The sequence below is a fragment of the Haliotis asinina genome, chromosome 15 (genome assembly GCF_037392515.1).
Source record: "Haliotis asinina isolate JCU_RB_2024 chromosome 15, JCU_Hal_asi_v2, whole genome shotgun sequence".
NCBI classification, from domain to species: domain Eukaryota; kingdom Metazoa; phylum Mollusca; class Gastropoda; order Lepetellida; family Haliotidae; genus Haliotis; species Haliotis asinina.
The window spans coordinates 8,530,771-8,553,913 of NC_090294.1; the positions used below are offsets into that span (position 1 = coordinate 8,530,771).

At 40.6% G+C, this 23,143-nt stretch overlaps 1 protein-coding gene across 1 annotated transcript in view; it reads left to right on the top strand.

Moving 5' to 3' along the window:
• Positions 1–14,609: 14,609 nt before the first annotated feature.
• Positions 14,610–23,143, top strand: part of LOC137266041 (E3 ubiquitin-protein ligase MARCHF5-like) — a 54,511-nt gene continuing 45,977 nt past the window's right edge. The window contains exons 1-3 of the mRNA XM_067801540.1: positions 14,610–14,942; positions 16,161–16,366; positions 17,342–17,472. Coding sequence (XP_067657641.1) covers positions 14,902–14,942; positions 16,161–16,366; positions 17,342–17,472 — 378 coding nt within the window. The 5' untranslated portion in view covers positions 14,610–14,901. The remainder of the gene's footprint in view (positions 14,943–16,160; positions 16,367–17,341; positions 17,473–23,143) is intronic.

Genomic DNA, 23,143 nt, shown 5'->3' on the forward strand with positions numbered 1-23,143 from the left:
TCAGTGACTTTAGTTGCTGTTAAGTTTATTTACCGTTACATCTATACACAGGTGTGTGACAGTGTTATTTCTTTGGACCAGGGTTTGATTTTGTATTTTCATGTCATATCAAGCGTTTCCAAGGTTTTGTTTAACGCACAACGTTGTTATTGGTTAAAGTGCAGAAAAAGTACCGTTATATATCTATATACACTATCTAGAGCGAAGCGTCAACCTGTGACACGTTTATAAATACGAATGTAGTCACATGGCTATCACATGCGACTGTGCACTATTCCAAGATCGTGTGTGTGTGCGTTCGCGTGTGTGAGTGTGTGTGATGTATATCTCGCATTGCATCGTCGTGTCGTCATCGAAAGTTATCAAAACCATCCAGGATGTTCAAGCCAGCGAGAGAGACCATTTCGACCCCGAAGCGCTGTACGTGCCGATTATTTATTTATTTATTTAAGTGAGAGTGATATGCATCATTGCCGTATTTACCAGTTTTTTTTGTTTTTGTTTTAGTATTTAATTTTCTTTATCTAATGAATTGTTTTCTTTCACAAAATCAGACGTGATCGGCTTACTTGTTGCGAAGGCATTTGGATGAAGGTTGGTTAGAGAAAGACATATTACCTGCATGTCATCAATAACACGATAGGTTTTTTTGACATTGTATATGATTTCCGTAACTATCACAATTCATGTATTGAAACTAACTCTGACTTGTAGACGGCAGTGTAAAGTATTGCCTGAAATGCATGCTTTTTTCATAAAATCATCAATAACCCACAGTCATAATGTGTTGCAATTTACTCATCCACCACAATACATATCAGTCATAATGATATAATTCATATAAGACATTTTTTCATAAATGAAATTCTATACAACTTCGATTCAAACTAATGACATCTTTTAATATAAAGTATATCAAATTTCAATATAATAGATTTTTGATAATATAAATATTTTACAGAGACCTCTTGTAGTATCCATGTAAATTATTTCTATGTTCTATTTTATTACTGTAGAATTGTGACGGGTAGTTTCAACTACACAGGAAAGTTTAATATGCTGATACAAATTATTGGAAACAAAGTAGGAAATGTTACACGGCTCGTTGTTACAAGACCTCGCATAACCACGTTTTCTTAGTGTGAACGTGATTATGATGTCACTGAAGTCAGTGTATTGGATATCGAACGCACTCCCAGCTGATACCTTGGTGACCGGTGACGAGGGTAGGCATGATCCTTGGAGCTCAGTAGTTGCAAGTTAGATTAATTGATTAATATCAATGAACTGAGTCGCCATGTCAGTGCCAAATACAAATGGGCGGTTTTTTTTTTTTATCAAAGTAACGAAATATTTCAGTTACGCTCGAAAATACGGGTCCATCTGGGAGAGGGTCAATAGTATATTTGTCACTGACTGTTTAGCATATTTTTTAGGAATATTAATATATGGCGCAAAGACCAGAGTGAAAACGGTATTAGAGATGTATTGGCAGAAAAGAATATGCCAACTTCAGCTTGTGCGGCCATCACAAGGAAGGTGCTCCCCTTCACAGTCGGCCTATAAGACGATCGTTAAGTCCAATACTGTATATAGTCACACATAGACCTACGGTGTATATACTGACATATTCAGCCTCGGTATATATACTGATACTTTCAGCCTATAATGTGTAGCAAGTCTAGCTTTCTGCAGTTTCAGTACCAGTAACGAAGTACTTGGCAACTAAGGGAGATATCGGAGTGTGTGCGCGCGCGTGCGTACGTGCGTGCGTGCGTGCGTGCACGCATGTGCGTGTTTTTCAGAAGAACTGGTCGGGTTAATAAATATTCCTGTCCTCACATTTGCAGTGGCATGTCAGCCAGTCAGAGAATGGAAATCTCTACACCAGTGTTGTGAATTCCAAACATTTAAAGCTCTGCGGATTTGTTCCATCTGTAAATGTGAAGGTTCATTTTAATTTCATATTATTTTCATCGAGCTTTTGCTGTAAAATATGTCCATTTCAGAGACTGCTGTGTGCTTCTACATACTGGATGAATAGTTGTACGGTCGTATCGGCCGATTCACTAAATAGATGAAAAAGTGCAAAATTAAACCTAAATAATGTTACAAATATATTTTGATGAAGAAATGATTACAAGTTCCTTTAAACCGTCACCTAAAGGAGCATTAATGTGCCCACAGTTGACGCACGGCAAGATCATAGTCGGAAGCGGCTTATACCACTTACAAACTGAGATTCATCTGAGGGGGTCAGTCACGACCACCTGTCCCAGTGGGAGGGAGACAAGGGGGCGGGGCTTGAAGGCTTGGACACACCAGATTGTGTGGTATAGTTGGGGTAACGCCCTATCACACCCTGCATTGCAGTGCGCATTGCAGGAAGACAAGCAGTTTAACAGATGTTCATGTATTTGCGGAATGAGCATTCTGGGATTCACGGATAGTATAAATGCATAAATGGCACGGTGCTACCACATAGCAAACGGCAGTCTATACACCATACAACAATTTCAATAATTCCCAAATATTCCATGCTTGTGGATGACAGTGATATATATATATATATATATGTTCGGAGAATGTCAAATCTCAGAGCCGACACTGACCCAACAAATCCTGCAGGGATTAGACTAAATATATACAGCCGTCAGTTCCTCCTCGCCACATGCAGTGTAATTTATCACCTTTAATCGTTTAATAAATATTTATTGATATAATTTGAAATATAAGTAAAATGGAATGGTAAATAGATATAATAAAAGAACGATGAAATAGTGCAGGCACTAGTATAAATGATGCTGTCAGCCACGTCATACGTAGGATATTAAATAAGAACCTGTGCGAATGTTCGTTCTCATCAAGATGCATGAGGCGTATGTGTACATTTTGTACAACAGAGATACAATGAATAAAAGTAATACATGTTATCGTTTCGAGGGGTTGTCGTATAGTCAGACTCCTCATTGTAAAATCTTCACAGTGAGTGAGTTTAACAGAGATATCTGTATATAATCTAGGAGAAAATGGGATCTAGTGTGTTAAGCGTTGAACGATGGCTAAATGCACCTGGTCACACGTGCAAGGACACCGCAGTATCAATATGCAAAACATCACAATTGTATCACACATACATCCGCACACATCCGAGTGGAGTATTGAACCAGACCATTCAACAACAGTTTTAAGCAAGTCGCGTTCTTCAGTGTCACGACGGCCGCACGTGCTAATCACGGCGCATGTCCTCACAGTAATCACCGGAGCTGTATCGATCTGGCACGTGCTGCTCCCACGTGCACTCACAAACGGGTTATGGCATGTCTCGCACGCCTACACATGCACGCGCTCGCGCGGCCATATTGATCATATGCTGAGTCACGGCCCTTCCATTTGGTGTACCTGCTGAAGTTACACATGGTAACCTTTGTAGCTTTCAAGTAATATTTGCGAACACCTTTGGCATGAAACGTGTATCGAAATATGCAAAGATAATTGGAAAATAGAATACAGAGAAGGTGGCATTATATATAGGATACATTATTTCCATTATAATGGGGTAAATGCATTGAGTCCCAAGCCACAAAGCGATCTTAGCACAGACACTTCCGAATGAATGAATGAATGAATGATATAATCCGGAGATGGCACAAAAGACACGGACTGTATAAAATACATTATGTACTCAGAATGAATGACTGAATGAATGATATACATCCGGAGATCATACGAGAGGTAGGGACTGTTTAAAATATACATTATGTACACACACTATAAAAGATGAAGGTAGCACACTTCGTCGCCGTTGGCATTAAGATGTTTGTATCTGAACATAGGCGAGGATCGTATCTTCCAGTTAAAAGAGGAAAAGGATAACATTGTATTTACCCGTATTACAACCAATGGCCACTCATTATCATCCAACGTTTCTATACGGAGGCCATGATCGAGTCAATCTTCATCTCGAATCACCGGCTGAATATTAATCTCGCCCGTATTGCTAATCTGATTTGGGGGATAGTTTTTATCGACGTGGATAGGAGAGATAGTTGAAAATGAAACAATAGTGACTTATAGGGTTTATGGTCCATTCACTGAAAATCTTTCTTCATCTACGAAATCAGCCCCAAGACGGACGTAGTGTCGCACAGTTCGGTAGGAAGGTTTTGGCAATATCTGGCCTATATCACTTGTGTATGAAAAACATAACACCCCATTTATTCCCGACCACTGGGTTGTATACAAAATAAACAATACCTTTGATGTAGATAACAACGGTACTTATCATGTAACACTGGATTAGGATACATCGTGTATGTGTAACCGATTAGAATGTATAACTGTGTTGTTGAACAATTATAAGGATGATGCATCTGTGTGGGTTTATAGCGGTTCAAAGTTCAACTGTAAATGATATACATGCTCTGATGTACGCTTTCGCGTGAAGCCCATTTCTGGTGTCCCCCGTCGTGATATTGGTGGAATGTAGCTAAAAGCGACGTAAAAACATACTCCCTCTCTCACTAACATATTTCAACACGACTGAGATAAATCCACTCAGCACCTACCCACCTATACGATGCAGGATGTTAATATCTTCCATGGATTGATAATACGAGCAACGATCCGCGCCGTGTGACACGCTATGAACGAAGTTACCGAGATCCAACGACTGACAGTTCGTCATGTGAGACCAGTTTAGACTGCCAGAGATCGAGTCTCCACAGCATCCCATTTGAATACCCTCTATTACATCTATAAGGGGTGCTTGGGGTACAACCCTGGTTCTCCACGGGGTATCCCACTGAAACGCAAATGAACGCCAAAGGAGTAAGAATAAATGAATGAACGAATATGATAATACATATTAACCAAAATATCAAAGTATAAACACCTGTGACATCGCGATATTATGTGCTCAAAACGGAACGAACCTGTTTTGTTCACAATCTGCGTACATTTCGCAATGATTGGTACAAACAAATGGTTGCATACCCCCTGTAACATGTCGTTTATGTGCTTATGTGCTCCACGCTAGTACTTCTACCAGAAAGAAACGTGTTTCGACTGATCTGAATAATGATACTTCCTTTCGTTGCCTTTATAATATTTCTATCGAAGCTACTCTATATCTCCTACTTTTGTTTCAGCGGCTTCTGTAAACGCGAGCTGTATGTTTAGGAAATTAATCGTGCTCGTGAATGATAAAGCATGGTTCGAAAAAGACAATAACATATATGTCTATGTCGTTGTATACACGACTTAACACCTCGAGCATGCAGCCCACCCTCGATGCCTGTATGTATGTATAAATTCTCATATACAAAGGGATTTCTCAGCAGCAACTGATGCCTTTCAGGCGTGTTCTGTGTCTGACTAGACCTGACGGAGAAGGCCGTCTTTGTGTCGGCTTTGTTTAATGATTATTATTCTAAACATATATTTTTTTTATCATGAAACTATTAAAAACTAATACACGTTCCATTCATGCATAAATAAAGACATATATATTCATGATCAGACACGATATGAATATAATGACTGTCCTGGCGGGTACATATATACGTGATATGCTTGCATGCATGGTCGGGAGATATGATGTGACATGAATGTACTACTCATTGCACGTATTACATCGTCGGCACCTAAAATATATGCACATAGGCTGTGATACTTTTGCTTTTATTCTTTGTATGTAATGTTACAATGTGTACGTATGTTATTATCTAATATATATTTTAAATGGGCATTTGTATCATAAGGCAACAAAATGAAATGAAATCTATTGTAATAAAAATTCTGGTGCATTGAATATAATGTATTGAACCTGACGTTTGTTATTTCAACATAGTGTAATGATTGTTATAGTAAGTATTCATGAATTAAGATCCTAATGTGTGATGTTGAAGTGGTATATTATTGCCTTAATGTTCCAGAACATTAAAAACTATCAGTATCATGCTGGATCACGAGAGAACCACGCTTTAAAAGATTTGAGAGCTACTACATATATAACATATACAGTATCTGCATTAACACATCTGCCGTAATGTGTGATCTACTCTGTATATATACCAGTTACCTAAGTGATACGTATTTTAAACTATAGTCCGGATTTTATCCAAGGTGGACATTGTAATAAACATAGCGAACTGTCATACGTGTTGTCTTTGTGCTAGGACGGTGTCTTACTCACAGCTACACAAGACAAAGCAGCCTGGCATTATGAGAAGCCATCGTCTTATAGTGAAGGTTACGTGAAGGTGAAGTGCGTGGCGCAAGCAACGTAGACCTGGAGTGAGATTGAGGTGCGTGGCGAAAGTGACGCACGTCTGGAGTGAGAGTGAGGTACATACACCTGGAGAGAGAGTGAGGTGCGTGGCGAAAGTGACGTACACCTGGAGTGAGAGTGAGGTGCGTGGCGAAAGTGACGTACACCTGGAGTGAGAGTGAGGTGCGTGGCGAAAGTGACGTACACCTGGAGTGAGAGTGAGGTGCGTGGCGAAAGTGACGTACACCTGGAGTGAGAGTGAGGTGCGTGGCGAAAGTGACGCACGTCTGGAGTGAGAGTGAGGTACATACACCTGGAGTGAGAGTGAGGTGCGTGGCGAAAGTGACGTACACCTGGAGTGAGAGTGAGGTGCGTGGCGAAAGTGACGTACACCTGGAGTGAGAGTGAGGTGCGTGGCGAAAGTGACGTACACCTGGAGTGAGAGTGAGGTGCGTGGCGAAAGTGACGTACACCTGGAGTGAGAGTGAGGTGAGTGGCGCGAGTGACGGACACAGCCCAAGTACATGTGTATGGCGGTCTGTAAATAATCGAGTCTGGACCAGACAATTCAGTGATGACAGCCTGAGCATCGATCTACGTAACTGGAATGTCGGGATGAGTCAACCAAGTCGACGGGATTAACCACCTGATCCCGTTAGTTGTTTCTTCAGACAGGCATGTTTTGCTGACGAGAAATTACAATCCTGATCTTCAATTGCCTATAAAAGATGAACGGTGCACATGTGACAAAGCGTTCGTAATGTTACGAGCTTTCGTAACTATGTATTTTATCGGATGTTTACGAAAAACGTAGAACTACGAAAGCTTTCAAGAAGGGTGTGCCGGGTACCTAGCTAGAGGATGAATAGCGCAGGTAACAGACAAATGCATGCGTTAGGGGAATGTAAAAACCGTACCAGGCTGTGTGTGAGTTTAGTTTTACACCGCACTCAGCAATATTCCAGCTATATGGCGGCGGTCTGTAAATAATCGAGTCTGAGACAGACAATCCAGTGACCAAAAACATGAGAAATGATATGCACAATTGGGAACCGATGACATGTGCCAACCAAATCACAGAGCCTCACCACCCAATCCCGTTAGTCGCCTCATGCGACAAGCATAGTCGCCTTTTATGGCAAGCATGGATTGCTGAAGGCTTATTCTACCTCGAACCTCCACAGGTCTACCAGGCTATATACACCTAAGGGGTTGAAAATAATAACTTGAACGCATATGGGTCCGCTGATCAGGGAACATAATTAAATAGACATGCCTGGCATGTAAGAGGAAGAGCTAACAACGGACACCCGGAGTGAAGGTGTAGTGCGTGACGGACACCTAGAGTGAAGGTGCTGTACGTGACGGACACCTAGAGTGAAGGTGCTGTACGTGACGGACATTTGGAGTGAAGGTGCTGTACGTGACGGAAACCTGGGGAGAATGTGTCGTGCGTGAGTTTGAGAACCAACATGGGCAACCCTCCGAATGAACAGCTGCCTGCATATGCTAATACACCCTGAAGTAATTTACCCCAGGGGGGCCACATTGTCCACATTCCTGAGTCAGGTCATATCTTTTCTGATAAACTATGAATGTTTTATACATTCTCACATGTTATACTGGCGTCATTCACATACCCAACTCTTACACCCCGGTATACCACAAGCGTATAGATGATGCAGTTACATCAGGGAAACTGTAGACGCTGAAGATTATCCCTGTTAATGTGATGAATTTCAGTCTCGTGAACATCTCAGTCAGCTACCAAATTATCAACAGTTACACTAGATTACTGCATGGATGCATGGGTAATTCTGTCATTAGCACACAATCATACTCCCCAGATGTCGGAGAGGTGCAACTCAGCCACCATATGTTGGATAAAGGTAACCCAGGTAGATATCACAGCACATCATCATTTAGGGAGATGGTGAATGCATTATTGAGTATAAAGCCTCGCTAATGGCACGGTCAGTTATGCAACAGATCTCGCAGCGTGGTGTCTCCGTCGCATCTGGCGCAATGCGATTGTTTAGTTGAGCCACGCGACACGACTCAGGGGGGTCACAGAGAAAGATAATGTACCAACAGTCCGCAAGACATATTGCCCCTGGACGATAAACCCCTTTGTCGTAAATAAACCACAACACCCTGTTACCTTTTGGTTAATAGTTTATACCCTTTAGTGAGAACACCCTGACGCCTGTCTCAAAGATATACCCTCGTTCTGAAAGTCCTCATCTCTGACACAGCACAGCTGTTAGCACATGGGCGCCGTCATGCGTTATGCTCGTTGCCGGGCTGGATCAGCCTAGCTTGACAGCACTGTGCCACATGTGGGACAGTATAGAGAGTGTACTTCGGAAACTGTTTGGAAATACACAACATCTGTTACAAGTAAATTACACATATGTAATAAATATCACTGTACCTGTTTTGTCAACAACGTGACAAAACTTGTTTGTACCTTGCCTTTTGACCAAGTGCGGCCCACAGCAATTTATACCTTTTGACCAAACGCGGCCCACAGCAATTTATACGTGATTGACAGTTAATTGGTGGTTTACAGTGAGTGTATTGCGATCGTGCCAGCAACATGTTGTGTTGGATGGTTGTTTCCTATAACGATATAATGACGATGGGAAAAAGCACGTGGTTCGGCATCGACACTAATTCCACCCGCATATAAAGCGTATGTTATATTCACCCTAGTATAACACATATATTACATAGTAATATCTTGTCATCCATAGAAACATCCTTACAACATTTGTAATTAGACATTTACAGAAGTACCCAATTCTCTATATACTAATTGGTCGGTAACAGATGGGTTGATGCTCATAATGTTGGTCACTGGATTGTCACTGGATTGTCGAATATTTCGAATGTTGCAGGAATATTGTACTGAATACTGCGTTATACAACAATACTGAACAGCAAAAGAAACGCAAATCTGTTTTTTGCCAAGTTTTTAAACAGATGACATAAACACGAACGCTGACTTTTTTAAGCTTTCATTTTTTCGAAACTTGCGTTTCCCTTGCTGTTCAGTATATTGCTCTAAGTGATATTGTTCATTTATGCAGGTAACCGATGCTCTTCGATTTCAAAACCTAAAACGACCCAGGTAAATCCAAACTGTCCAAGGAAAACGAACATTAACCCTTACCCACGGTACGGATTTTGTGAACGGATTCACGTTTTACAGAGGTTGGCTAAGGTGGTATTGAATCTCCGAGGCGGGGTAACTTAGTGATTAAAGCGTTCCCCCACACGGATATGATGTTTGAGGTCCATTTCTGGTGTCCCATGCCGTGATATTGTTGGAATATTGCTTAAAACGGCGTACAACTACATTCATTCAGCTTGCATTGTAGTATTCACGGTAGTGTTAACAGTCTCTAAGTGATATCATTTCCTTTTCTCAGTTGGTTCAGTCTTGAACAAAAACATTTAATGGATATAATATTGATAGTTCATGTCTTCAGATATGCGTCAGGGAAATAATAGCTTTCCATTATTGTTATAAATACTATATAACTTTCAACTTTCTTGGCCTTTTACATGCATTCAACAAAAAGTGTACAATGATAACCTTTGACAGATGTAATACATGTTGACCCCTGTGTTATAGTAATATATATGGCCGCTCCATGTGTTCCCCTATTTTCTGAAGGCCAATTTGTATTTTATCTAGGATGCTTTATGTGTCGTAACGCTGCCTGAATAGTGTTAAAAGCTGCGTGTAAAACCATACACGCTTATTGCCCCAGTGATATATACGCATATATATGAGTGCAGACAGCTGTGTACCCAGTGGTCCGATGGTGTTTATGCTATCCTGATACCCGGTATTTTTCTCCTTACCCAGATACCCGATACTTTTCTCTCTACCCAGAGACCCGACACTTTTCTATACCCAGATACGTTCCTCTCTATCCAGATACCCGATACTTTTCTACGTACCCATATACCAAATACTCAGATACCCGATGGTGTCAGCAGTACCCAACGAGCCTCAATGAGGGGGCAAATTATAGCTTGAATCTACTCCTCTTTGTTCCCTGCACGAACAATGCTCGGTAATCACCGTATTGATCTCCCAAATTTACCAGTGTCCATGGCAAGTATGATTGACCGCCTTGTGTGCTGGCAGAGTTGACCACAGCAGGTCGTCAGTGAGACACACGTGTCCCCACCTGCTCTTCAGTGACGTCACGAACAATCCCCCTCATTGTTTGTGTACCGGTCAATACCCCCTACATTCAAAACTATTAATTAGAACTCCAATGAGGGTTCTGTTTCTGATTAAATTCAGTGGGCGCGCGTGCGTAATGACATTTAACACGAGGAAACACTATATCCAGATTACTTTCTCCAGGGAAAAGAAATCTGAAAAATATCAAAAGCAAATGAATTAATCAATTAACTGATAATTGTTTAGTTTGAAAAGAAACTAAATTTGCAGACAAAACAAGCACCGGATTTGTCATTTGTGGACTATTTGAAGTTAGCATTCTGTCTGCTTGCATTCACAGCGTGTGTGATAGTGCGTAGTTAATGCAGTTGATGCGTTCACTAGTCACGATGAAGATCGGGGTTCTGTTCCCCACACTGTAACAAAGTGTCATTCCCGTTTCTTGTGCCTCCTGAGATTTCGGTATAAGGGAGTACTGCACTTTACCTAGGGCTCCCCAAAGATCGGAAAGGGTACAAGACACTAACCACAAACCCTTACCCTAAGGGTCGTAAAGGGTGTCCTACTCTAACCCCAAACCCTAACCTTAAGGATTGCAAAGGGTAGAAGCGTTATATTGAGATGTTACTCCGCGGCGCTCTTGTCGGTAAAACCCTGCTCATTCACTCAACTGATATGTTGGTGTTAGATGTCCTTGGTTGGGGCGGTGGGTAGCCCAGTGGTTAAGGTGTTCGTTCTTGACGCCGAAACCCGGGTTCGATTCCCCACATGGGTGTACTGTGGGAAACCCATTTCTGGTGTCCCTCGTATATTGCTGGAATATGGGTAAAAGCAGGGTAAAATTAAACTCACTCACTATATGTCCTTGTTTGCCCTATTATGCCACGTGTTTTACGGGTGAGATTGTGGGAGTCCTTTACTTTCTTACACAAATTATCTATTTTTGAAACAAATTCGGGTTTTGAACATTTTAAACTTAGCTTTGTCCTCATTGGAATGTGATACAAGGGTACATAGCTTCCGGTGTCCATGTGGCTAAACCGAACAATCATGATTTAATCTCTACATGTAACTGCAATGTACAACCTACGCCAAATTACACGTAGGTGCTTAAAATTATAAAATCTTGTAGATGCGTAAATGAATATGCCATGGCAGTTCTTGGTAATATGAATGCAGATTGTTTGTAGTATTCAGTATGAGTTAATACACTTCGACAGAGGTTAAAAATTTGTTTATTGCTGATGTTATTCGTTAACGTCACCCTCAGCATTATCCCAGCTATTTTGGCGCTGGTCAGGGCCAGACCATCCAGTGAGTAACATCACGAACGTCGACCTACATACTGGGGATGCTAAAATATGACCTGCGTCGACCAACTGGAAGTCTGACCACGCAATCTGTTAGTCGTGATGTGTAAAGTAAATATCTGTGTAGTCCCTCCTGAGACGGTGTGTAGGCCCACAACTATAGTCCCCCTTAGGGAGTGTGCCCACGTCATTGAAAGTATAGTTAGATATACTACAGTTTCCAGCCACAGTATATGTGTCGATTTTAGATTAATTGTTAGCCTTGCGCACAGACATTAAAAGCGAAAGAGATGAATTAACTCCAGTCAGAGACTATACAGGTAGCAAATATTGTAAAGTCCCCATGGTCTCACCTTCATGCAGTTTTTAGCAATCTGTTTCCCGTTTTTTATACTGTATTGTTGTTTCAAGGTTATACTTTAATGGTTACCTGCTACATGGAGTTTTCATTGAAATTCTGTGATATCTTGAGATTCTACCGTCTTCGTTGTCTGGTATTTATTTTATCTAAGTTGGCATTTATATATTTTTGTGGTTAAGACGTGGCTGAAATATTGCCGATATGATTTTAAATGTTAACTCACTCACCCAAGGTATAGAACATATAACTATCTTTGTTGTGTGAAGTTTGACGACAAGTATGCGAAACACATTACCAATCTAGAATGTACACAAGCTACATATTATATCTTCCCTTGGGATGTTTTTTTTTCTGCAAAGTGATTAGTTCTTCTATGCTACTTCAAAATTAGATGGGATATCGTTTGATGTAAAGATTGGTTTTCTTCTGATGAATCTTAGCGTCGTGTTGAAGATTATTGTACTTTCATGTGCGTAGGGGCGAGCGTGCGTGCAAGCGTGAGATACCTAACGCAGACACAATATCGTGACTGGCAAATGCTGGGCGGGGAGAAAGCAAGTTTCATCTTACAGTGAGTGAAAATGTTTTTACGGAGTTTGTTGCAATGCTCATGTAATATCGACGTGAGACACGCAGAGTTTCCAACTCCAAGAGAGAAAATACCTTGCGATATCAAAAGGTCGTTTCGTCGTGAAGGCGTGACATGAGTAATAAAGCGTGAGTCTCAAGTCAAATGCTTGAGCGTTGGCAGGTATGGGACGCCGGAAATGGACTTTGTACCCATGTTTGGAATAGAACCCGGTTCTCTCCTGTGACGAGTCAATGCTATATCCACGGGGCTAACTCTTACGTCTGTTACGTCTGTTCTGACGACGAGGACAGAGGGTCGCACAATCCATTCTCGTTATATATGTTCAGTCCACTTCACCACGGACTGTAACACATTTAGGTGTAGGCAATAAATATCATTTGAACGGTACTATGATTCCAACAATACAATCCCAACAATTCCTTTTCGCAAAACAAACAAATGACGTCAACAAACCGTTGTCGCCAACAGAAGACCAGGACAATCAGGAACATACATGCCAGAACTGACAACATATGCCAGAACTGACATCATAGCACAATACAACGACGCCAGCTGTCAGCCCAGGAAGTACGATATTCAGCAAGGCTGGGTAAATGAAACAGACGGTGTGACATAGATTCAGTGTGTCCGTTCCCAATGCCGTCCGGTATTGTTCAAGAATCAGAAGGATTTGGACCCATATGATTTATCAACCGATTTTCAGAATGTGTTTATAAAAACGATGTTTTTTCTCTCAATGCCATTTATTTTGCAAATGAACAGGGCTTTATAATGAAATTCTTCAAACAGTTTTATACTTAACTGTTCACATTTATCGCCTCCTCCTACAAACTGACGACGTTCTAGTCCACCATTTTTCCTGCGATACTGGTTGCCATGACAATACGCATGTCGACATCATTCGGGCCATGGAGTAGTTAGAAAATATTGTTACCTTTGAAAATTAATTTCTCTCTAGATGTTTTGAAAAAGTGTTGTCATACCTCCATGATACCATATCTGTCCCTAACCTGTACGTCGTCGCAGTGAACCAGTACGCTAACTAATAGACAACTTTCAAGACAAAACGTTGTAAACAGTTACGTAAAAACGAAATGCAGCCCTGCATCTATATTCCACCTTCACTTCGTTCGTATTTTATGCGTGACGCTTTAATAAACAATTCATTCACTCATCAGTGAGGCTGCAAGTGGGATTGGCACTTCAAACTGTCTGCTGTTAGTGTGTGTCGACCCATTGGTGATATACAGGCAATGACTGGTGTGGTGTAAAAAAAAAAGTAGCTCCATGTGGAGTTTGGGATCTGAGAGTGAATCATAAGTTTAACCAAGTTTTCAAAAGTTTTTTTGTGAAAACGTCACTTGCGTTCAAACCTTGATTACCCTTATTAAGGCTGATCTACTTCAAATATACTTTTTTCACAATGAGCGTAGCTGTACTAGACGAACTGTAGATGTGGAGAGTTGCCTCGTCATTCTTAAAATTGAATGGACTTGTGTCGGTGGAACACGAATTGATTAAAATCAGCATCAACATATCTAGAGTGCCCAACGGCTAAGACTGGAATATTAATAACTTGAATCAGCCCCATCCCTCACATAATCCATTTTCAGTGGGACCAGCACTCCGTTATGGATAAACCCTAATTTTGATCAGAGACGGTAAGACATTTAATCATCAAACAGTTTGGGAATTGTACGATTATCAGAGAAAGACATATGACATACTCAATATGATATTTCCTATAAGATAGTTTTACGAGCAATCTAAAATGTATTAAGATTTATAGCAATTTATCATCTACATGATGACACGCAACTAACAGTTTCACGTTTCAAATACAACATTTCAAAGACAATCCCGATTTATCTCTACATTTCCACGAAATGACTGCTCCCGGAATTATTCCACTTCCGGTCAACTAACGTTTCCAGTTTTTCCATGACCGCTCTATCAACTGATAATTTTCTCACGCATTATGTGAAAGTTAGATAAGACACGTTGTTAATTGGCATATTGCTTGATTTGTATCGTTTCTTTACATTTCTGTGGTTGAATGAAAACATGAATGACAGCTGTGTTTGAGGAAAAGCGATAAACTGTCCGTGACAGTGGTTTCATAATATTGCCGTCGTAGACTTTTAGCACCGAGTTGTGACGGAAATGGCACAAAGCAGGTTAAAAGAAGATGAAGTCGACACCCGGTAACTAGCAGCCTTTTATTTTAGTACATCTCAACCTTGGTTCGTTGTCGCCTGATTCGAGTGATTGCCAGAAATCCCTATTTCTTTTTCTCTGTATGACCCAAATCTCGTAGCCGAATTTGGTTAATTAATGAAGTGACATCTGTTAGAAAGTGCCCTGTGTAGGGCCACATGTGAACAGATCCACGAGTCTGAAATGATATTTTTTCCTCTTGTACTTAATATTATATCTTTCCGAAATTATGATTCAACTGTTGTTAGAGTACGTGACTGCACACAAATGTGCAGCCAATCTGATAACACTACTAACATTCTGGGAAAGATTTCCTCCCATAGCCCCCATTTCTTGTATCATTTTATGCCTTAAGAATAGATTATTTCAGAAAGGCTACCCTAACCCTAACCCAATGCTAAATTGAAACCCTAAACCTAAACCCTAACCCATGGAAATAATAATAATAAATGTAATACATTTGTAACGGATGGAACCCTTACCGTCCAAGCCAGCAGACACAAAGCTTTTTGCCACAAGCTGTCGTTGTATGTGGAATGAATGTACAAGCAGTTTCTTGTGATATGGCACTAGTGCATCAATCTTATGTCTTCGTTGTGAGCTGTTTTAAGGGTCACAACTTGAGCTCCAGTACCTGAAATACCACATACTTTTCTTCTCAGAACAGCTCTTCTGGTGTAATGAAAACTCAGAGGCCTTGCATAATGGTAGTCTTTATTTTGAATGATGTTACAAGTAGTGACAGTAAGTCTTCACGTGATTGTAGTATTTATTTCATACATTGTTACAAGTAGTGACAATAAAGGGAGACATGAAACGTATATAAATCCAGTGACTGAAAATCATGCTCGCTGTTCTACTCAATTCGGGTATGGTAACCAGCGAGCCATTGTTTCCCTGATTCAAGTTCCAGTCGGTAGGCTAGTGGATAGAGCAAAAGGATGGTTGATTTGCAGTTGATCTGGGACATGTGCTCTGATGAGGCATTAGTCTGGGCTGATTCAAACAGTGAGTAGGTGATTTTAGTTTTACTCTGCTTTTACCAATATTCTAGCAATATCATGGCGGGAGGTACCAGAAGTGGGCTTCATAGTTCAAACAGTTACACATGAATGCATATCACTTATGTGTGATGACCTTGACTGTGATGTTAGGTATTACTTTACCACTTGATCAGAGAATACTGAACCTTGCTTTACTTGCAGACGTTCGTGTTGGGTTTGTTTTGCCACTGATGATGACGATCGTGATGCTGCATGGGTGCGTCCATGTCGGTGTAAAGGAACTACAAAATGGGTCCATCAGAATTGTCTGCAGCGGTGGATAGACGAGAAACAAAAAGGAAATAGCACAGCCAAAGTAGCCTGCCCACAATGCAATACAGAGTACATGATCATATTTCCAAAATTAGGTGAGGCAAATATCTTATCTGGTCATTTATCTCATGATGGACTAAGAGAGGCACAAACTAATCTGTTTCCTAGTTTTGTGGCTTTACCTGGTCTGAAGGCAAAGTTGTGTAGTCCGTTTTGCTCAAAAGCAGATTGATGGATTGCATTGTAACTTGAAAACAAACACAACATACTCAATGACATGCTGGTCATAATCAAAACATCATACCAACTCTTTGAGATTTGTGCACAATATATGTCCTAATATTAAAAAATTGTTTAGGAAACTATCATTGAAATATTGACAAAGTTCATTGTTTATTACGAGGGAAGAATGCATAGAAAGGCATAGCCAGGTGTTCGAGAAGCACATGCATAAGTGCCAGAAAAGTTATTTACTTATTAACCTGTGTTGTCACCATGCTTTCTTGCACACCTGGCTGTCCCTTTCTCTGCACTCCTTCCTCGTAACAAACAGTGAGCTGTGTCAATATTTTAATGATAATTTGTTAAATAACATTTTAAGGAAAAAAAATCTGCAAAAACCTAATGTTTTAATTTGGATCAGTGTTTCACTGAGTATTTTATGTTTATTAGTTTTCGAGCTAGACCGCAATTCGTTGGTCTGCTTTTGAGCCAAATCGACTGTAGTATGTGGGTTCAGAGTTCAGAAGTAGGTTTGAGCTTAATTGTTTGAACTACACCGTTTAAAATATCAACTGCAAGCATAAATTAGTAAGCAAAGTTTATACTTTCAAGCAAAGCATTCTAAGTTTTGCAAAAGTTAGAGTAAATATCTTAAACAACAATAATATGTTAATCCAGCATCAGTTTAAAAGAGGTGATGCAAACATTGGAGGAAGTTTGCAACAGAACATTTTGAATTAAGGGACATACTAAGAGAAGGGTAGAATACAGTTGCCAGTTCATTTTCATGTGTATGTGAATTGTGGAATAAGTAGTGACATATCAAAACAATATGCTTGTATTTCCAGGTCCAATTGTGTACATAATGGATATAGCAGACAAGATCATCTACAAGATGTGTCCATTTGTGGCAGGTGGAATTTTTATTGGTTCTGTTTATTGGACGGCAGTCACATACGGTGCAGTCACCGTTATGCAGGTACGTTCCCATCAAGGTATTTTTGTAAATTGTAGTCAATGTTTGTCATATCTACACCATTTTTCATGTAGAACGAATTACCATCATGCAGATATGTACCTGTCATGTTTTCAAGTAGAGTACTGTCATGCAGGTATGCTCTGGTACCTGTCATGTTTTCATATTGAGTAAGGGACTGTCATGCAGGTATCTTCTGGTACCTGTCATGTTGTGTGTTGAGGGCCTGTCATGCAGGTATGTTCTGGTTTCTATTGTTGTCCCCTGATGCAATGTGGAACAGGGGACTATGCATTCAGTCGGATCTGTTCTGTTCGTCCGTAAGTCCTGATTCTTCTTAATGCGATATCCCATGAACTATTATGCCCAATGTCTTCAATTTGTAGTTCAAATGTGGTGACAGCCTACATTGGAGGATTATGCAGACACCAGTCAAATTGGTTCACCTTGACCTTATTTTCAAGGTCACCACAGCTTTTTGACCACCTTGCGAACTCTTGTTGACACAATATCTTAGGAACTGTTGCACCCAATGTCTTCAAATTCAGTGACAGCCTACATTTGGGGATGATGCAGATTCCAGTTGGTTTTTGTGACCTTGACCATATTTCAAGGTGACCATGAGTCTTGTTAACGGAATACGTCATGAACTGTTGTAACCAATGGGTGATTATCCAGACATCAGTCATTTCAAGCATCTTGTGTGTCACTAAAAAGTATAAAGTGTGAATATGTAATAAATGTTTCATTCTTCTTTAGTGGTGGGTTACATTGCCATATTAGGGGCAAACACTTGTTTTGTATATATTCAGGAGTATTGAGGGACCTAGGATATATGCTAGGCACGAAAAGTAAAATAACCCCTTGATTTTGTGAAACACGCTAGGTTTAATCAACACAGCTGTACAGTTTGTATGTCAGATATAGTCAGTAGCGAGTCTGTCCACCATGAGAAGCAATACAGGCACGACACCTTGCAGGCATACTGAACACCAACTGTCGAATTGTCGCCCTTGGAATCAGCTGCCACTCATGTTGCAGTGCTCTACCTAGGGCATCTAGAATGGCGGGTGCTGGGTCCCCAAGACGCACTTGACACCCTAACTCATCCCATAAATATTTGATTGGGGACAGATCTGGGGATTTAGCCAGCCAGGGTAATGTTGTAACACCTTGTTGCTGCAAGAAGTTCACTGCAATAAGAGCTCTGTGATCGCGTGAATTATCTTCCTGAAATGCAAAGTTTTGACCTGTCCTGTGAGCCAAGGGAACAATGTGTGGGTGTAAAATCTTGTCCACATACCGCTGTCCTGTTAAATTATCCGGAACAATAAACAAATTGATCCTTTTGTTGAATGAAATCCCTCCCTAGACCATGACAGGGTCGCCACCATATGAATCATGTTCCTGTACTGGGGTTATCGGTTCTCTTTCCTTGCCATCGCCGCACACATGATTGACCATCCGTGAATCACAAACAAAAGCGAGATTCATGACTATACATCACATTTCACCATTGCCTGTTCCCTCCGTTCTGGTACTGCTGAGCCCACATAGAAGTCTGTGGTAAGCTGTCATGGTTACACCTTTGAATCAGTCTAAGTAAACTTCGTCTCAGTGTATTTTGTTACACTACACCACTGAGTCTAGCAAAACCTAGTAGAAGGTCGCGTCAGGTAACCTTTGAGCAATCAATGACAGTCCAATCAAATGCGAAACGGTTAAATAGATTTAACCAATCAGACAACGGCTACTACTTAGGGATCGGAGGGACTTTCAAAATATTCAGGTCACCGACACAGATCTCTCCACAAACAAAAATCAGCATATAACACAGTTATTTGGCCTGCAGTATATACGCTTTGGGGTTTCTGTTGACATGGTTACCATTACCTAATATTTCCGCAAGATAACATCCTTGAATATTATCAAAAACACTATTTTTAGCGACTGTTTACTCACTGTTGTCATGGCAGTACGTACACCATGTGCATCACCCGGAAGCGATCGTACGCTAAATAGCATTCGGAATCGTTCGGGTACGAACCTTTTTTCGAGACAAAAAAGTTCATAGGGGATCTGCGAATGTGCACTTTCGCGATTTGGTAAGCTGTGTTCTGATTGGTCAATCTCAAAGGTTACCTGATGCGACCTCCCATAAGGTTTTGTTAGACTCGGTGGTGGAGTGTAATGAAAAGTACTGAGGATAAGCTTACTTAGTTAGACTGACCTTTGAATGGATGCCTCGACTTCAGATCACTGTTTCTGTTTCTTACAGTAGAAATTGAAATGCATATCCCTGAAGCTCTGAACACACCCCACTTCAAATCTAGGGCAGTGACAGACCGGTTCCTAAAAGCTTTGCTTCTCAGGAAGGTGTCTTGTCTGGAGGTGGTTTTAGGGCGTCCTCTACCAGTCCTCATTTTAACGTCCCCTGTCTGACGATAAAGGTTGATGAGACATGAAATGATGCTTTTGAATTTTCTGAAGAACAGGACAAGAGCACCGCCATTCTGTGATTGTCCACCCTCTAGCATTCCAATGGCCTGCCATTTCTGTTCCTTCTGGTACTGTCAAGAGGGCATTTTCACAAATGATATAGGTTCACGTTTACAGTCATTTTTATAGTCTACAATGCCTGTGTGGTTCATGATGCATGTGTATCATATACAGGGAGCATGGTGCTACTTGTAGTGTCAGTCGGAAGTGGATTCAAACCTGAGTTCGAATGCAATCAGCACGCAACATTTATATATCAATCCTTGCACTGTAAGTCCAAATCGAGGGTTCCCTCATTTCTTGTGCCTAGTATATATTCAGGTTTCTCGAGATACATTGTGTACACATTCAAACATTCAGGTGTATTGAGGAACAGTGTATATGTGCACATGTATTGAGGGACCTGGGGTATATATTCAGGGTGTATTGAGTCATTCTGGGTACCCATTGTTGGTGTGTTGAGTAACAGTATTTGGAGTCAAGATGTATTGAGCGACACAGTGTATACATATAGGGTGTATAGAGGAGCAGTGTATCTTAGAATCATAGGTTTTAGGGTTGCAGTGCTCACTCCTACTGTATATGATAGCATTGTGGGTTTCTTGCACGCAGACAATGTAAATACTCAGATAATGGTTTCTGTTTAAAATGAAGGCATCATGAATAAGTTTAAAGCATGTTTTACAATTGTCCATGTCATAATCAGGCCAACAGTGCATGTTCTTAAGTGTTTGAAAACCATAACACTCTGATATACATTCTGCATGTATTAAGAACAAACCTTTTAATGCACAGGCTGAGGCCTGTACAGATTCTGGATGTATTTCAGAATGCAGTGTATATAATCAGGGTGTATGGAGCCGTGACTTAGTGTATACATTCAGGTTGTACAGAGTAACATGGAGGTTACATTTTTTTGTATTGAGGATTGTACTGTATACATAGAGAATACTAAACTATGTCCCATGTAACACCATATTTATGAAACGAGTGAATGATTTGGTATCTAACGTGCAAGTTTCATAAATATGGTGTTACATGGGACATATTATGTTTATTACTCATCCATCATAAGCAAAATAATATCGAGCAAAATACTTCTGTCCTAAGAATTCAACAAGAGTCTGGTGACACTCAGCGTGACAGAGGTCTTAGCATTGTGACATCATAACTGTAAAACACTTTGACATCATACGTATGGCATCATGCGATGTTATTACACAGTGTGTGATAACTTTGCAAAATTATTAAACAGTGATATCTTCAGTGGGTGAGTAATATACGTGCAGACTGTATATTGGAACACAATGTATACTTTCAGGGGTCATCACAGGACTCTGTGGATCTTGAAGCGGGGGATATACTATTAGGCTCCTTCCGTATGAACGAATGGAATATCTTGAGAACCTTTGACTAGATTCTTTTCATATTTGGTACCTTGGTTCACCACAGTATAGGAAAGGTCCCAGTCAGGTTTGGTGACCTTCACTTTCATTTCAAGGTCACAAGGGGACTTTAACATTGTGCTTTTGTAAGTGAGATATTTCAAGAACTGTTTTCTGGATTCCCTTCACATGCAACACAGAGCTTCATCTAAGGAAGGAGCGGGGCCCAGTCCATTTTGGTGACCTTCACATTGTTTTCAAGGTCACAATGAAAGCATGTAAACCTGCACATCAGGCTTGTCGGCAAGGTACCTCAAGAACCATTCACTGCCTTTTCTTCATATTTGACACCAGTCTTCATCTAGGGAAGGCACAGAGAGAGTCTATTATGGTGACCTTCATGTATTGTTCAAGGTCACAACGACATTGAATATTTCAGTTTGTAACCTACATGTTCACTGTGTCAGTGAGACATCCCACAAACGATTCACTGTGTTTTCTTCATATTTGACACAAGGCATCATCTTTGGATGGTGTGGGTTGGCTGATGAGACCTTTGTTAACGTTTAACTTCATCTTTAACTACAACCTTCCCTTTCGTTACTTTTTAAGTTTGATTTGACAAATTCTGGTGGGGGACTATGTCACCTTAGTGACAATGCTTCTTTGCTGTTTAACAATTTGCTTAGCAATATTATCACCGTAGGAGGCCTATACGTTATCAAGTATGGACCCGACAATCCTGTGATTGGCATCATGTGCATTTATCATAGCAATTGGGATACAATGACATTCATGAAACAGGTCAGCAACCCGATTTATGGTCCCATGGCTTGGCATCTTAGGTTTTGTTTGGTTGTTGTTTAATGCCACCTTCAGCAATATTCCAGCTACATGGTGATGGTCTGTAAGCAATCAAGTCTGGACTAAACAGGAGATCAACAGCATGAGCATCATCAACTGGAATACAATGACTTGGCAACCAAATATGTCAGCCTGATCACATGATCCTGTTTGTCGTTTCTTATGTCAAGACCGATTCTAACCTGTTGTTTCATGGGTCTGTGTCTTAGGAAAAACAGGTTTCTTAACAGGTTTTCTAGAACAGATCTTGATAGATTTAGGAGTGTGGAAGAACACAGTGTGTGCATTCTCACACTGTACATCCAATAAATGACGAGGGGGAGATGCTTATCCTCCTCCCTTTCTCCCAACACATCACCATAATGGTTTCTTCGCTTCATTGCTTTCTGTGGTGCAGAGCATCGGTTCTGTACACTTCAACAAATTACGTTTACCGCTCAATCTAACAAAGGAAGCACCTGGACATGGTGGCACCATTACTTGGTCTTGGAGATGAATGTTCCTGGTGGGCAGTGATCAATGGCTGACAATACTCAAAGGAGCCCATCTATATTACTGAACATTGTGTTGGCTGCAGGAATGTATGTGTACTCCCAGCCTCTTTGTTAACCCAAATACTCTGTGGTCATGACGTAATGCTTGCTAATGGCCTCTTGGGACGTTTGTTGTTTAGCAGCCATTTGTGGGTCTTGTTCCGCAAAGTTGTGTTAGTGCTATAGTTGTTGTAAGTCCATGTGAAACTTTAGGATTTACATTCTTCTTAGCACAACAGTTACTTGAAGTTAATGTGAAAGCATGGGATACGTGCTGTTCTTTGTGCTCTAATTTATGTACGTCTGTCTGAACATTTCAAAATTACAATTTGTTATTTCAGCAATTGTTGCAAGTCTGTGTTAAGGAATGAGATTAACAAACATTTCATTGCT